Raw genomic sequence first — 15,980 nt, 5'->3', positions numbered from 1 at the left:
ATTAATTCATTCATCAAAAACACATGACTTTACTGAACTGGTGTCTCTTTGGAATGATACCTGCACCTTTTAGAAGCAGCTTCATGAGAGACTGGTTTGGAAACTGCATTTATGTTGGCTTTTGTACAGTTTGTTGTCTGGAAGTGATAATAGGGGAGCCCATCTCCTTGTTTTCATTGTTTTTCTGCCTTCAGAGAAGTCTCTCACCTGGGTTACCTGGCTCATATTTATGGATGAGTGGCAGTGCCATGGCTTGATCTTTTCTGGGATATTGGTGCTCATTCTCTTCCTACTGGAAAGTTGGCATTCAGCCTCTCTGCTTCACTACTGTAACATCATGTCTCTCTTTATAATTAAAGAAAAAGGCAAATTTAAAGCAAAAAAGGGTCAAATAGTCTTAAGATAAATATTACAGGAAATAACTACAGTCCTATCTTTACAAGTTAAATGCAATAAAACCATAATTCCATAATGTCTTAATACTCTGGAAGACAGGGAAGAGCTATGGAAATAGCTGTGTTTGTTAGAAGGCTGTGGTCTGGTCCCACAACCCAAACCTTCCCCCAAAAAAATCAGCATAATAACCACTATGGCTGGAAACAACTTTACAGATCTGTACATTCTAATAGCAAAAGCAGTTACATGATTCAGGAGAAGAGGGAGGAGGGAAGGTCCAGTCTCTGTGCACCAACCCAAGGAGGTTCTTGCACATAGAATACACACAGTGCTTGTGTTGGATGAAGAGGCTTTCCCCCCTCTCCTCCCCAAAGCAGGTGGGCATCTCTCACTCTTGCCCATCCCCTCTGAGGCTCCTACTTAGCGGGGGGGCAAAGGCTGCATTTGGAGAGCATCATAAGTGTCCTTGGTTGCTGCACTGAGCCCCTGAAAAACAAAACCAGAAAAATAGGTGAGGCATGAGTGTGAGTGCTTCCTTTTTCCCTGGCTGACCAGTCAGCAGCAGGATGGCAAGGGCTCAGTCAGGAGCATAAGTCTGATTTTTTTTCCCGACGGAAGTTTTTACTCCTGAGTGATTCTTTAGTCTTTGTATGGTGCTATCACTTACCTGAAGGCAAGGTGCATCCTGAATAATTGTTACGAACATATGACTACAGCAACTCATCCTAACTGCTTCTGCAGATCTTTGGAGTACATTTTATTTGCGTATTATTAAGAGCTAACTGATGCTAGAATGAGCTCTGATAATTAAATGAACAGACATCAAATCATGGACTTTGGACTTCTTTTCTTTGATTTGGAAGGGAAATCAAGTGCAGTTGGCAGTGGGACCTCAGGTGGCTGTGAATCCCGGGAAGCATCCCCTGACAGCCCAGCCCTTTTCCTGGCAGCCTGCTCGGGTACAGCAGCTGTGCCCTGTGTTACAGATCCCAGAGCCAGGGGTAGCTGGGGCTTCCAAGAATGAGGAGTTAGTGAGACACCTGGTGCCTGCTTGGGGAACCTCCAGCTGCCCTTCACTTCTCCGTGCCTCCCTGACAGTGCCATTGGATGTCCAACCACAGGCTACACCTCACTGAGGAGGACGGGTGAGGGGAGCAGCTGTGGGAGGTGGTGCCTACCTGGTAGAGACCTTCATTCCCTTTGCCTCGCCGCCTCTGCTGCTTTGGGAAAACAAAACAAGCACAGATTGATTAGTGGGTGCTTTCCTGATTATGCAAAAAGAAAGAAACCCCCTGAGTTCCCCCATCCTCTGCTGAGGGTGTACAGGATGTACCAGCTGTGCTTGGCCTGGACTGTGCTCTGCACAGGAAAGCACCTGGTAAGTCTGGACCAGCTCAGACATGCTGCAAGGGGTGTTAATGAGAAGATAGAGATAATAGGAAACAAAAAGAATTTGTTTTGGTTTGCTGATGTATTTTCCTGTCATGCTGTTAGAATGTTGCTATTTCTTTGATTCACTGTATGTATAGAGATTTGGCAGCATTCCTGTAGACACTGATTATTTAGTAATAGATTGTATCACAAACGTGTCAAGGAGTAGTGCTTGTTACAGTTAAAATTGCAGCAACCTGTTAAATGATCATCTATTTGGAATGGGACAAGGGCTTTGGTGTTCTGTTCCCTCCAGAAACAGAAACATTCAAAAAACATGGTGCAACTTTATAGCCCATAGCTCATAGACAGAGCTTGACTCTGGCAGCGGGGCATTAGAATAAAAAAAGGGAACAGATTAAATGTTGGTGTTGCTTCAGCATTCCTCAACACTAAACTTTGTTTTGAAATGCCCCTTTTTTCATGTGTCAGAAGGAAATGAAAGGTTAGATATAGATAGATAGATAGATAGACAGACAGACAGATAGATAGATATGACACTTTGACGTAAAATAGAACCTGTGTAGGTCAGAGCAATTTTTCATTTTGCCATAAACAAGTGTCCCCAGATGGTTTGTTTTTTTTTTTACACAAGCCCCCCTTCCCCAGCAGCTTGTGCACAGAGCTAGAACTCTCCCTTTGCTGTAGTTGGAGACATGACTGATGTGTGCCTTCTTAAACATTTGAGAGCAGAGCTGTGGGAAGGAGAATATTTCCCCTATTCCTTGTCTGCAGTCAGGCCCAAGGAGGGGCTGGCACTTGCTCTCCTGATCCTGTAACACCAGCCAGGCTTGGCGGCCTGTGGAGGGAAACCATAACCTTGCAGCTCTGAATTGCTCTGGAGAAATGCGTTCCAAAATCTTCCTGTGCTGCTGGACCACTGCAGCACTTGACACCAGACCTTCCTTCAGCTGTTCCTCACCCATCTCATGCCCTCTGCCCCCTCAGCCAGGGCAGCCATCAGGGGTTTTCTGCCCAAAAGCTGAAATGTTTTCTGTTGCCAAGTTTTCACCGGGAAGGAAAGTAAGACTCACCTCTCCCTTCATTCCAATCTCGCTGTATGCCTCGCCCATCTTGTCCTTCTGCAGTGACTGCAGGTAGAGAGGGGGAAGGAGTCAGTGTGTCAGTAGAAAAGCCAAGGCAGCCCCTGGGTGGCCACACTTCAGCCAGCTGCTCTCAGTGTCTGATTCAACAACAGTGAAGCTCTTGGAAACGAGCTCATTTCTCAAGCACTGCAGACCCAGACAGACCCGAGTTAAGACATGAGAATTAACATTCCTGTATCTGCTTTGGAGCACAGACCACCACATTTAGCCAGAATCAAATAACTCAATCAAGGGTTTCCTAAGCAGCCCCCCTTTGATGCACTGGCATTTGGCCTTTGCCAGAGAGCAGTCACAGGGGCTGGAGACCATGCACAGAAAACACTGCAGCAGGGATCACATGGGATGAGGGTTGGTTAGTCACTAGCATTAGGCATTAGCAGGTATCTTGATCCAAGTTCTTTTCCCCACCTCCCAAGGCAGTGTTTTTCTCCTATCACACACAAGTGAGCTGAAATTTTCTAGCAGAAACAAAGGGCTTGGAGGGAGGTGTTGGGTGGAAAGGAAGAGAAGCCTTTAAAAGCAGCTGTTGAGTTTTGAACCAAAGCTGAAATTGGGCGGGGGGGGGAGTCTCCTGTGAAACAGCATCTCCTGTTCCCAGCCATCCCTCCCTCTCTGCTCCCTCCAGAGTGCTCTACTCACAGTGTAGACAGTGTCCTGAGGGTTCTTTCTTCTTTGCTGTAAAACAAAAGAAAAAAGTTGCCCATACATTGCACTGCCAGCATCCCTCACCACCTTGTACATGCTTGTGCATTTGCTCCATGGCACAGCTGTGGCTCATGGGACTTTCCCTGCCCATTCCAGTCCATCCTGCCTCCACTCATAAGGCTCTGTTCAGACAACTTGTTCTCAGGAAAATTAATTTTAACAATTGGTAAAACTTAGTTCTTCTCCGCTCACTGCCTACAGCTGTCACCTGCTGATGCAGGAGGTTTTCCCTCCCTTTTCCTTTGAAAGTGATGGGCTCTGCAGCAGAAGGAGTTGTTTTGGCTGCTGCTCTGCTTTGTGGGCGCTTGTTTGTTGGCATCAGACGCAGCAAGCTCTGTGAAACACCCACCGCTGCCGGGCCTCCTCCGCATCCGCCCCGGGCCCGGGTGTCACTTCCCACCCCGGCTGGCTGCGAGCTCCCAGCCGAGCGAGGGGGGCCGAGATCAAAGGGGAGGGAGAGGTTCTCTGCTGTCCCCCCGCGCCGCCCGAGTTACGACACAGATGGCGTCGTTCCCTGCCCGGGAAGGCGCTCGGGTGGCTGCGCGTGTGAGCAGCGCTCTGACACGGCGTGGGAGGCACCAGATCAAAGGACAGAGGTGCACATGGGGGAGGAGGTTACCTGGTGTCTCCCGCCCAGCTCGGGGTCTGCTCCTCGCTTTCCTCCCAGAACATCGTAATCGTCTCTGTGCACACGGGAGAGTTTCTGAAACAGGAGAGCAAAAGCAGTGGATGGACACCGAGATAATGAGATAATAGAGCCTGACTTAACACAGAAGAGAAAGGGAACCCAGCTCGGTTCACAAGGACTGTAACTGAACTAGAAATTATTTTTTACTTCCTAATGCAACTGTCAACAAAAAGGTCTACATCTAAGCCATGGATGACACAAAACTGCAAGCTGTTGCATCAAAAACATTTCCTAAGTGGAAAGGAGTTGAAAACTAGAGAGCATGAAGGGGAAGGACTCTGACTTTCATGCTTTCTCTCCCACCGGAGAGTGAAGATCCATGAGCTTCATTTTTCTTGCAGAGCAGCTCATGTAAATTTGCATCAGGCAGCTACAGAAATTTTATGCCCAACAGAGTTCTTAGCTGGGAAGGGTTACCTTGGACAAGGGCAAAGGTGAGATTTCAGGTCAGAATAGCACAGCTGACAGAGTGCTACTTGAAAGGTGACAGGCTACACTTAAACTGAAAAGAAATTACATTAGTGTTCATACATTACAGAGTTAAACAGAACCCATCACAGGATGTGGCTATGGTCAAAAGCGTGCGAAAAAAAAAATTAAAAGACAACTAGACATAGCCAAAATAGCTAAGAGTTTAATGCTGCCATGAGTGAGCAATTTAATGAGGAGGCACAGGCAGGATCTTGTCTGTCCTCTTTCACTGGCTAAAGGTGCTGTCCATGGTCAGAGCACAGGACAAGGTACATCTCTGGAATCATCTGGTACAACAGGGCTTGCTGAGGGGCAACAGGAAAGCTTGGGAATGGAGACACAGGGGCTGTGGTGGCTCAGGCTCCACACACTTGGCAATGTAAGAGCTGCGGGTGCCCAAAGTCAGCTCCACACCATTCCTTGGCATTTGCCCTTTGCCCAGCCCACATCAAACAGAAGCAGCAGCAGCACCAGGGGCAGTGGCTGCACACACACACCCAGAGGTCTCACAGGCCTGTTCCATAGGGCAGCACAACAAACAGCCTGGGCTCCTGCCAACCTTCAGCTCAAATCAGGAACCTACAGCCCAAAGACCTCTCTAGTGTCTGACCAGAGTGGTGACACCAGAAGCTGCCCCTGCGAGGTTTTACCTTTCCTCCTTACAGCTGCCATGCTGCACACAGGTACAGCCTACTCATTAGCTGGCTCATCCAAAGCTTTTCTGACCAGCAGGCAATTCACTGTCTCTAAGTGCCCCAAAAGGTCTGTCTGGGTGGTGGATTAAAAAACAAAGACCAGCAGTTACTCACATTGTACACGTCATCCTGGCCTGGTCGCAGCTGTGGTTCAGAGGCCTGGCTGAGCTGAAAGAGACCATTCCATGAGCAGAGAGACAGTGGCTCCCTTCAGTCCTTTCATTCCCTCTCTCCTACTCTCATCAGAAACAGGGTAACCCACAAACAGCTCCCTGTGAGGCTACAGGCAATGTAAACCACTGCTGCAGTGGCACTTTTATCCACACACCAGCCTGCTCTCAGCAGCCAAGTCATTTTACTTCACATCACACCAGCTCACAAACATCTGAGTTTGTTCCCTACATACCTGCCCTCCTCAGATTTGCCTCTCCATTCTTTTCCTGTCTAAATCTTGTGCCTCCCTGGGCCCCTGGTTCTCCAGCTGCCTGCGAAGTTTCTGGGCTTCCTGCAGGGAATCCATGCACCCCTCAGGAGCAGCACCTGGCTTGCAGGAATATGGTACCACCACAGTAATTTGGTGTGAGTGGCAGCTCACAAAGACATAAAGGATTATCCCTTCTGTAGCTGCTCTTTGGCTTGTCTGCTGAAAATATTTATGAGTAATCAATTGCTAAGACAAAATTTCAGGTAAAAGGGGGCAGTTTTGGGTCAGTGAGAGCAGCTACTTTGTGTTGTAGTCTTTAAAAACAACCTCTGAAACTACATTCTGTATTGATTTACTCTTCTTGAGTTATTATCACATTCAATTCTTTGTTAAAAGTAACCTTCTAGCTAGGTCTATATTAAGGCATAGAATCATGTTTGTAGCAATTACGCAGTTCCTCTCCCATGGCTGTTTGGGTTATGTTGTTTGTGTCATCACACTCATAGTATCAAAGATGTCTGAATTATTGAGACATTTTAATACATCCTTCACGAGCTTGCCATTTACCCTGAATTTTCTGTATATCCCCTCCTCTCCTTCCAATGCAGGAGAAAAAAAATCCACATCACTCTTGATCAATCATTTCCCATCTACAAAATCCAGAATCTCTGATGTATCCATAAGTGTAGCATCAAAACACTCTCATATACTCTTCCCCCCTCCGTTCATGAACCTTTGGAAAGAACTTCCCCAGGTTGCTCAACTGGACACCAGAAATGGAGAGGGGAGGGGAAAAAAAAAAAAAAAAAGGGAGAGAAAGAAAATAAAAGAATAAAAGAGTCCCATTCAAAGAGATGGTTCCTCTCCACTGCCACTTTCCAGCCCAGCCCAACTATTTTACACCACCAAATCCAAACGCATCTGTGTTTGGTTAGACTGACCTTTGCTTTCACAAAAAGGGCTGTCATCACCACTGCATAAATGAAGAGGAATCCATCCAGCACGTAGCAGAGCCTGGGATCTGTGAGGCCAAGAACTGATGCAGCATCTGTACAAAAATATCAGATACATCAGCAAAGAAGGTCATTTGTGTCACTGGGTGCTTGGCAGCATAAATGTGGCAGTGCTGCATAGCACTTCATGGAAAATTAATAGCCAGTATGAGGGCAACACTGCCCCTGTGTAAAGGAGATGGAATTCTGAATATAAGAATTGTAGGATTAATCTAGTCAAAAAGGACCACGGCAAGTCCAGCCTTCTCTGAAACAGGTTCAGATAAACCAGACCGTCCAGGACCTCAGCCAGCTGAGAATATCTCCATGGACAGAAATGTTTGCAAACTCCCCCAACCAACACAGGACATCTATTTTCTGGGAAAACCCAGCAGCATTTCCTTCAGAGATTCATGACTGGGCCTGGTTAAGGCTTCCTTCATCAAGTGTGCGTGAGAAAATACATCTGTTTGGACACGATTTTAAGGGAGGGCTTCTCAGGAAACAATTCTGCATTCAATGTAAAGAAAGATTGAGACCATCAAGTTCAGTGGGAGACCCAGGCTGAAATCACTGCTCTCTTTTGAAGACTCTGAAGCTGCTTCTCCCATATCCCAGGTTACATATTCTCTATGGAGGTTCTTTTGGGCTCCCAGTTTGTGAATGCTGGACACTATTAAAGGTGAGAAGGGAGCTATGGGTAGGAGAGACAGACTTTTAACCCCAGATGTCAGAACACATCCATAAAGACAGCTGTGAGACACCGTGATGTGCCTTCTGGTTGGGAGGAAGGCTTTAAACCTGAATCTTTGCACAGGAGAGATTGGCTTGGGTGGCCCTCCCACAGAAGGTTTTTAATTTTTATTTCATAGAATCATGGAATACCATTGAAAGGGGATCTCAAGGATCATCCTGTCCAGCTGTTCCTGGCAAAAGCACGGTCTAGAAAAGATGGCTCAGCACACTGTCCAAATGGATCCTAAAAGGTGTCCAGTGTTGGAGAATCCACCACTTGCCTGGTGAGATTATTGCAATAGTTAATTATTCTCATTGTGAAAAAGTGTCCTCTTGTGTCCAATAGGAATTGCTCCAGCAGTAACTTGAACCCATTGCCACTCACGTGTTCCATATGACTCCTTCTGAAAAGAGAGTCTCCATCTTTTTTCAGCCACCATATAAATATTTATGCACTGACCACATCCAGGAGGACACCTTAAAATTGTTGGGTTCCAGCAGATAAACCTGATAAAATTGCCCCTGTATCAGTTCATAAAGATGTAGAAAGTTCACAAACTATAGCTAAAAAAATCAAGGGCTAAGTAACTACAGATCCAATGTGCAGCTCCGGCTCCGTCCCCCAAGGAAAAGCTGTATTGCACAGTTATATAAAAAACAAAACAAAACAAACACCTTAAAATAAATCTGAGTAGTGCTTTGTGCAGATTTGGAGTGAGTTCAAAAGAGAAAGAAAAAATTATCAATAACCTGCAAAGCCCTTCGATGAAGATAAACAATCACTGTTCCCACTGACAGCCTCACACAGCCAGAAAAAAATTCCAAAGAGTAGATTTTGTTTGTTTGAACTAGGAGTTTGTATTTTTTTTTTTTTTAAATCATGCATTTAGAAACAAATCCATGGAAATAAATTGAGATCCTAGAGGGTTTTCCTCCTTCCCCCCTTTTTCTGCCATTTAAAAAATTTGGTTCAAAGCACTTTATGAACAACATCCTTCACCGCATTTCCTCAGGACTATAAAATTTCCTGTACATGGGGTAAATAGAGACAGAGAGATTATGTTATTTGCCCAACATTGAATATTAAACCAACAAACAAGCTGAGATTACCTTCCCAGAGCTTTTCCTCTTAACAGTTCACGGGACAATATTTTACACAGCCCGGAGGCATCTGAGATGCTGCTGAAGGCAGCATTTTTGGGTACTCTTTGGGTATCCTGGCCCTGAATCCCCTCTTCTTGTACCAAAGCCAGGCACATTCACACAATCATCTCAAGTCCAGTATTTCTCCAGCATTAACAAAATCCCCAGAGCAGGAGGAGCTGAGGCAGGAGACGCGGAGGACTGTGGAGGAGATGTCAAGAGTGCAGGGGATTTAGCTGGGGCTCTGTGCCAACCGTGGTCGACCTTGGCTGACTCTGCCCACGTGGTGCTTTTGTGGGGCAGCCTGGCCTCCAGCATCCCAGGTAATGGATTAAAGCTGTTCAGTGGGGAAAAGCCTGCTAGTCTGGCTGTGATTGTTCCTGGAAAAACATGTTTTGAGACAATGAGAAAGTCCAATATTTAGGAAAAAAAACCAACCAAACAATAAAATGAATAGAATTATTAGAGTGGGAAAAGACCTCCGATATCATCAAGTTCAACCTTTGGCTAAATACCACCATGCCCACTAAATCATATTGTGAAGTGTCACATCTACTCATTTTTTGAGCACTTCCAGGGATGGTGACTCCACCATTTCCCTGGGGAGCCTGTTTCGGTGCTTAACCACTCTTTCAGTGAAGAATATTCTCCTCATATCCAACCTGAACCTTCCCTGGTGCAGCTTGAAGCTACTTCCCCTTGTCCTATCTCTTAGTTCATGTCATTTCCTTAATATGTTTGACTTCTGTATTCTTAACAAAGCAAAACAAAATGTACAAAGCGCTTTCTAAATAATAACCTTTGCAATGGGTTTCTGGATTAGAAAGTGAGAGAGAGAGAAAGACAGAAGGTACAAAGCCTATTGAAGCAAAGGTCAAAGAGATAGGAGGCACAATGAACATGTGGCAGTTAAAGCAGTTACCATCCATTCAGGTGAACAGGACCAGTTTAGGTTTTTAAATTGCTAGAGGAGGAGTTACTGCCTCTTCAAAACAGAAGGCCAGTCCCTTAGACACCACCAAATTGTACTTTCTGTCTCTCACAAGCCATGGTCTGGGGGCTGAGGCCAAAGTCACAGGGGACACGCTGATGATGGCAGCTGGGCAGAGCCAAATGTGCCAGGCCCCAGGGAGCAGTCACACTCAGCTGCCTCACACAGAGCAAAGCACAAACAGTAATTATTTCACGGATGATTCCCACTCTGTTAACCTCACAGGTTACCCAGTGCGTACTGGGAGTTGCACAGCATCTTTCCAGGATTCACATATCAGTGTTATACCAGTCCAGATTTCAGCAGTCCAGTGAAATACAGCAGAGTTTTAAAGCAAAATGACCCAGTACAGGCGGGGGCACGGCCAGTGTCAGGTCTCAGGCCAGTGGGGAAGGCAGGTACATGGCACTGTAAATGATGTCAAGCTCACTGCTTAAATGTGCCTCAGACAAAGAGCACCTCTCTCTCCAGGAATCCAAAAGGAGCTGAGGCATGAATCGAGGCCTAGGTGCACAAATACGCAAAGGGCTCAAAGACGAGGTCAGAGTGGTGATCTTGCTTGAGAGGGAAGCAAGCTCTGAAGGAATAACAACTGGATGAGCACCACTTACTCGTGCTCACCTTGTGCTCACCTTGTGCTCCTGTGCAAGGAGCTTCAAGTACCATCACCTGCTGCAGGGCAGGGGGGACGTTTACTGAGAGACCACCAGGATGTGAGGGCAAACGGGAACAAACTGTGCCTTTGCTAATCACCTTTCAGTTGTAGGAGCTTGTACAGGAGAAGCTCTGGAAAGCTTTGTACAGAGAGCTAGGTAGGGACTGACAGACCTGAGAGGAGACAGAGTCACTACATAGAGCACTGCCCAGGCTGCCAGCCCTTCTCAATCCCAATTGCCTACACCTGAAACTCCTTCACCAGTTGTGCTTCTGCTGCTGAATTTCCTCCCAGCACCTCCTCCTTCCAAAGCCTGGACTTTTGTTCCCCTCCTCTTTTCTGCTCCCACCCAGGAATGCAGTCCTGCCCTCCTCTGTGCCCAGGCACTCTCTCCTGCTGCTGCAGGTCCCTCCACTCACACATCTGGACCCGAGGCTGGCATGTCCCTCATCCTGCTCCACACTCACACCCCCAAAGCAGCTCTGCCAGCACCTCTGCAACAACCCCCTGCAGCCTTTTACTTCCTGAAGTATAGGGCAAAGAAAAAAAATAGAAAGAAAAGGCAATTCAGAACTGCTGCGGACAAGCAAGCGAGAAAAAAGCCTTTAGCGAGAGCCCAAGAGCAGCCCCAGGAGCTGAGGGAGAGGAAGCCTGGGGACCGGCGAGGGAGGCTGTGCTGCGGGCGGGCACCCGCCTCGAGAGCCCTGCGTGGTTTCACAGAGGGTTTCGAGGCCCTGGCTCAGGCCCAGCACCAGCTCTCCTGCACAGGGCAGCAAGTGGAGCTTCAGCCACCTGCCCACGCTGCCAGCTGTCCCCCTAATCCAGACCTGGAGAGAGCCAGGGAGTCCCAGAACCCACATCCAGGCACAGTCGCCCTGCTCCAAAACCTGACATGAGGGAGGGCTGCTGCCCCCCAAAGCTGGCTGGGGTCCAATCCACAGGGCTGGCCCAATTGAGCCAGTACCAATGGGGATCAGCTGAAGTGAATCACTGGAACGTGGTCGGGACCTCTGAAACGTGCCAGCACATTTCTTTGTAATAGGATTTTCCTCCTCCTATGTTTTCAGTGTGCATCTGGATTGGGTTAGACCATGATTCCCGATAATAGTTTGAGAAATACAGACTGTAAAAGCTGAATTACTTGTAAATCCAGATCAAATCTGTCCACCATAGAATTTTTTCTCTCCTATGGCTCTTATTAAGTGATTCATTTAAGAGTTTTACTTGTAGGGGTTACCAAAATTCAGTAACAGCTGTAAATGAAGCATTTTATCTTCCTGGAAACCGAGTTTCTCAGTGAAGCCCATGAAAACCAATCCCAGCACAAGAGATTTATTGCTGCAACTGTGGTTACATACAAAGGTGTTTAAAGGCAGATCCGGTAGTGCCTTCTCCCAACAGCCCAGAGCTGCTACAGCTGCTTGCTGGGGAAAGCAGGCAGCTTTTCTCAGACACCACCGTCTCCCACCAGCAGTGGTCCATGTAACTCTGGGTTGCTGTACACATTCATTCCAGTTCTACCTCATATTATCCAAGAGCCTCTTGCTGCAGGTTTGTGTTTCCAGACCCCCATGGGGACAGGATTCCACAGCTGCAGGTGCCACCACACCACACCACACATCAGGCACCCACCAGACTTTCCCTGTGGAGACTGACAGCAGGGAGATGCTGGGTGTGATGGATCTTGCCTCACTGCTGCTGTTTGAAAGCAAAATTCTGAACCTGAGAGAGCTCCCTGGGCTTGGGACAGGATGAGGAGAGAGATGAGCACCCTGCATGATGCTTCACTCCAAGTGTACACAGGCCTGCAGCTGAAAAGACAGCCCAGACCAAATGCCTAAAAGTTAGCCAGCTAAAATTATTAAAGATAATACTGGGGTTTATTTATATTTATATATTTCTATGGAGTTTACTCATAGATATAAACAACAAACAAACTTGTGGCACTCCAAGACTGAAGATGCAGGGGCCAAATCCTCCTTCACTTGCAGAAGGCAAAGGCTCAATTAATTTATCATCAATATTCCATCACATATCTGTGAAACACAACATGGCCCAAAGCAAAGCTTGTGCTCATGAAGTTCAGCATTAGAATTTGTTGTTGTCGGAGGAAACTGCTGATATGATCAGGATTCAGGTTACAAGACCAGATGTTAGGCAGCCCAAATAATTACATTTAAAAAGGAAAGTATTTTAGGTCATTACCTTCCACTTTTTTACACTAATGAATGTTAGCCCTATGGAAAGTCAAGTTAAGGTGCTTTAGGATTCTTGGGAGCTCTTCATACTCCTTTTAGGATCCCTTTCAGACAGGCACTATCATAAAGTTCAAATAATTCAAGTTTCCCTCTGATTTATTTGGAAGAAATAGATTCAAAAGAAGGAAAATATTATAAATCCAGAAAGGGCTAAATGTTGGGGTTCCTGCCCACGGCAGGGGGATTTGAGCTAGATGATCTTTAAGGTCCCTTCCAACCCAAACTTTTCTAATGATTCTATGATTTTCTAGAACATTATGGAATAAAGACTCTAATAAAAAAGTCCAGGCTACTGTAACAGGAGCAAGACAAGTAGATCTCCAACAGCTGTTTGATATGTGGGAAGAGGAAACATGTAGCAAACAATAAAAGATCTACCTTTTAAGTCTGAAGGTGAAGAAGATTAACTTTGAATATATAATTAAATAAGGCAGTCTTTCACCCTCCAAAATCCTTCCAGAGCCTCGTTAGAAACAGAAAGGAGGGGAGTGCCTTGCTCATCTGTGGAAGGGGACTCCTTGCTTCATCAAAACAGTCAGTCATTCTCAGAAAAAGCAACTGCTTTCACTTCTCAGTTTAGCAAGGACTTGGTGCAAAGGGCTTTCCTGAAGCAAGCCTGATGTTGCCTCCTAGAGACAGCAAACCATGCACAGGACAACTGCAGATGTGGCTATCCAACAAGCTGGGCTGACAGATGCAAGCTGTGCAGCTCCTTCAGCTTTTGTAGGGGGTTTAGATCAGGCACAAGTGCTTTTACTAGACCCATCTTCATCAGGGATAGCAAAAGTTTAATCTAGTTAATGCAAAAGGTGTTCCCCGCTGTAAATTTTCTATTGTCTAATTCAATCTGGTGTTAAGTGTACAAAGAGGCAAAAATTATTATTCAAATGCTTCGAGGTCACTTAGCCTTTCCCTTGCCCTACCAACTCTGTCCCGCAGCAGTAACTCACCCCAGACTGATTTACTATCAGGTGGCCTTTTCATGTTCAGCTCCTACAACCCCGTGCACATGATGGAGGACGCCATAAAAGAATTCAGCCTCCATGTCTCCCCAGGAATCCCAAAGAGACTTCATGCTGCGAGGCTGAAGGAAGAGACACTAAGTCAGACACAGGGTGCAGCTGATCACAATCAGATGTGTTTCTCTGTTCAGTGAGCACTTCACAGATGTGGCAGACGTTTCCCTAAGCACTTTAAATTAGCATTTTTAAGTTAGACATTACAACTAGCTCACAGCTCATGGCTCCAGTAATCAAATGTACTATAACATAAATAACAATTCCCAACCAGGAGATTTATAAGGCAACCCCACTCCCTTTTATCCTAGTTTCAGACTTCCAAAAGTCATTAAGCTTATGGGGGCTATCACTACTGGTGGGAAGTGGTTGGAACCAAATGCAGAGGTGCACAGGCCCAGCAAGAGCCTCACCAGGGCTGCTCTGTCTCAGACTGAGCTTAATTGCAACTCCCTTGATTTGCTACAAGTAGAGAAATAAAAAATCCCTCACAAGAACACAAGCTAAGGGTGGAGGTGCTGGAGGGAGAATTGCAGCTACAAGGCCATTTACAGGGAAGAGTCAGCCCATGAGGAATTCCTTCCCTTGCAGCCAACATGGACCAAAGCTGGGACAATTACAGGAGCCATCCGTGATGTATGGTCAAAGCCGTGTCTGGACACTCATCACAGCTAATCCTACTGCAACCAAACCACGAATTTTTTCCTTTTTCTGGGATCACTTTCCACCTAAACTCACCGACAGTACCAGACCTAACCAGTGCCAACAGAGCCAGAGACGGGAAGGACACCAAACCCCCAATAATGAAAGCCATCCATTTTTTTAGGTTAAGTCCAGAGCAACATTTTCCAAAACCCAGGTAGCTGTCATTCAAGACTTTCAACATATTTCCCATACAATGTTTTTCAGCAGATAAATGACTGAATCGGAAGGAAGGTAGACACACGAAGAGCAGTGGAAAGGCTGCAAGATTTACTTTAGCAGAACAATGAGGAGCAGACTATTTCAAGGCTAGCAAAGCCTCAAGATGTTTTCATTGCAACATCCACATGCAACAAAGCTTCTGAGGGCAAAGAAATTCCTAGTGAAGCTTGGTGTCAAGGAGGGAAATAGTTAAATCATCTGCAGAGGCAGTGGCTCGGGTTCTCAGGCAGGAAGGAGGTTACACCAGCCCCAACGGCTGAGGCTCTAAAGCCTGCAGTAGCTGCACACACAGTCAGGGAGAGGTTTCAGAGCAGTCCCCTGCCACTGACCCACTTAGTGGAGAGACGTGTGTGTCACGTCCTGCCTCTGTCAGAAGATGCACAGGCAAAAAAACGCTCCTGTGCAAGAGCAAGTTATGGACAGAGTAAAGAGAAAGGCTGATTAAGGATTTGGGTTAATATTTTTCTATTTGGGTGTATATTTTTCTTGCAGCATTACTCACCAAAGCTTAGCAATAATGATATTAAGACCACTGGGGAATATTACACTCTGAAAACAGCACATGAAGCATTTCACAGGCCTCATAAAAAAGGAGCCAATGGATGAGCTATCACAGAATGGAAATACCACAACAAACCTTGCCTGGGTCCTCGATGGATTCCTTCAGCAAAGGGGCTCAGAACAAACCCTTAACTCCAGGGACCCTTACACATTCCATTTGAAAAAGAAAGAATTTCTTCTTCCACCTCAGGAATGTCCTTCCTCTGATTTGGGAGCATTCACACTTTCATAGCATGTAGCAACTATGCAGCTAAAATTTTATGTCAAAGCAAAGCACTGCTGAAGAGAAAGGGCTTTGACCATGGATCTGCAAATGGGCACGGCTTTATCCCTGTTAACACCTCACTGCTGAGGCCCGTGCTCCTCTCTCAGGTGACAAAACTGTGGCTGGTACATCTCCACTGCTGCATTTTGTTACGAGCCAACTGATGGACTAAACCCAACTATAGAAAACCTTATCTCAGATGGCAGTACAGGATAAGGGGGAGAAAAAGGTGCTATATTTTGAAACACACCTTCTCAAACATAGGAAATGGCAAGAACGAAGAGCATATATATAAATTTTGACTGAATTAAAGACTGTTGAAAAGCAATACATTCCTGCATGGGGTGGGAGAAATAGGAGGAAAGAATGTCCTTATCATTAATGACTTTACTTAACACCTTTATTTCACCAACTATAAGTTAAAAGTAATACATTAACCGTCAGAAATACTGAAGTGCTCTCAAAAGCTCGGGCACTGGAAGCTGGTACCTTCTTAATTGCTTCTCTGTGGAAACAGACTTGTA

General features: G+C 46.1%; 2 protein-coding genes across 3 annotated transcripts in view; one reads left to right on the top strand and one right to left on the bottom strand.

The window, feature by feature from the left end:
• Positions 1-9,357, top strand: part of POU2F1 (POU class 2 homeobox 1) — a 68,770-nt gene extending 59,413 nt beyond the window's left edge. Inside the window, exon 18 of the transcript XR_001861149.1 lies at positions 7,781-9,357. The gene's annotated coding sequence lies outside the window, so the exon portion shown is untranslated. The remainder of the gene's footprint in view (positions 1-7,780) is intronic.
• Positions 1-15,980, bottom strand: part of CD247 (CD247 molecule) — a 49,309-nt gene continuing 33,329 nt past the window's right edge. Inside the window, exons 2-8 of one of the 2 annotated variants that reach the window (XM_017731458.1) lie at positions 6,858-6,964; positions 5,607-5,660; positions 4,258-4,341; positions 3,573-3,608; positions 2,862-2,918; positions 1,575-1,616; positions 1-882 (exon numbers count right to left, since the gene is read on the bottom strand). In XM_017731458.1, coding sequence (XP_017586947.1) covers positions 817-882; positions 1,575-1,616; positions 2,862-2,918; positions 3,573-3,608; positions 4,258-4,341; positions 5,607-5,660; positions 6,858-6,964 — 446 coding nt within the window. In that variant the 3' untranslated portion in view covers positions 1-816. The remainder of the gene's footprint in view (positions 883-1,574; positions 1,617-2,861; positions 2,919-3,572; positions 3,609-4,257; positions 4,342-5,606; positions 5,661-6,857; positions 6,965-15,980) is intronic. The other variant, XM_017731459.1, reaches the window with a different exon arrangement.

The sequence above is a fragment of the Corvus brachyrhynchos genome, unplaced genomic scaffold (genome assembly GCF_000691975.1).
Source record: "Corvus brachyrhynchos isolate BGI_N302 unplaced genomic scaffold, ASM69197v1 scaffold152, whole genome shotgun sequence".
Lineage (NCBI taxonomy): Eukaryota > Metazoa > Chordata > Aves > Passeriformes > Corvidae > Corvus > Corvus brachyrhynchos.
Note: the sequence above shows the minus strand (reverse complement) of the source record. Positions and strands in the feature narration are given on the sequence as shown.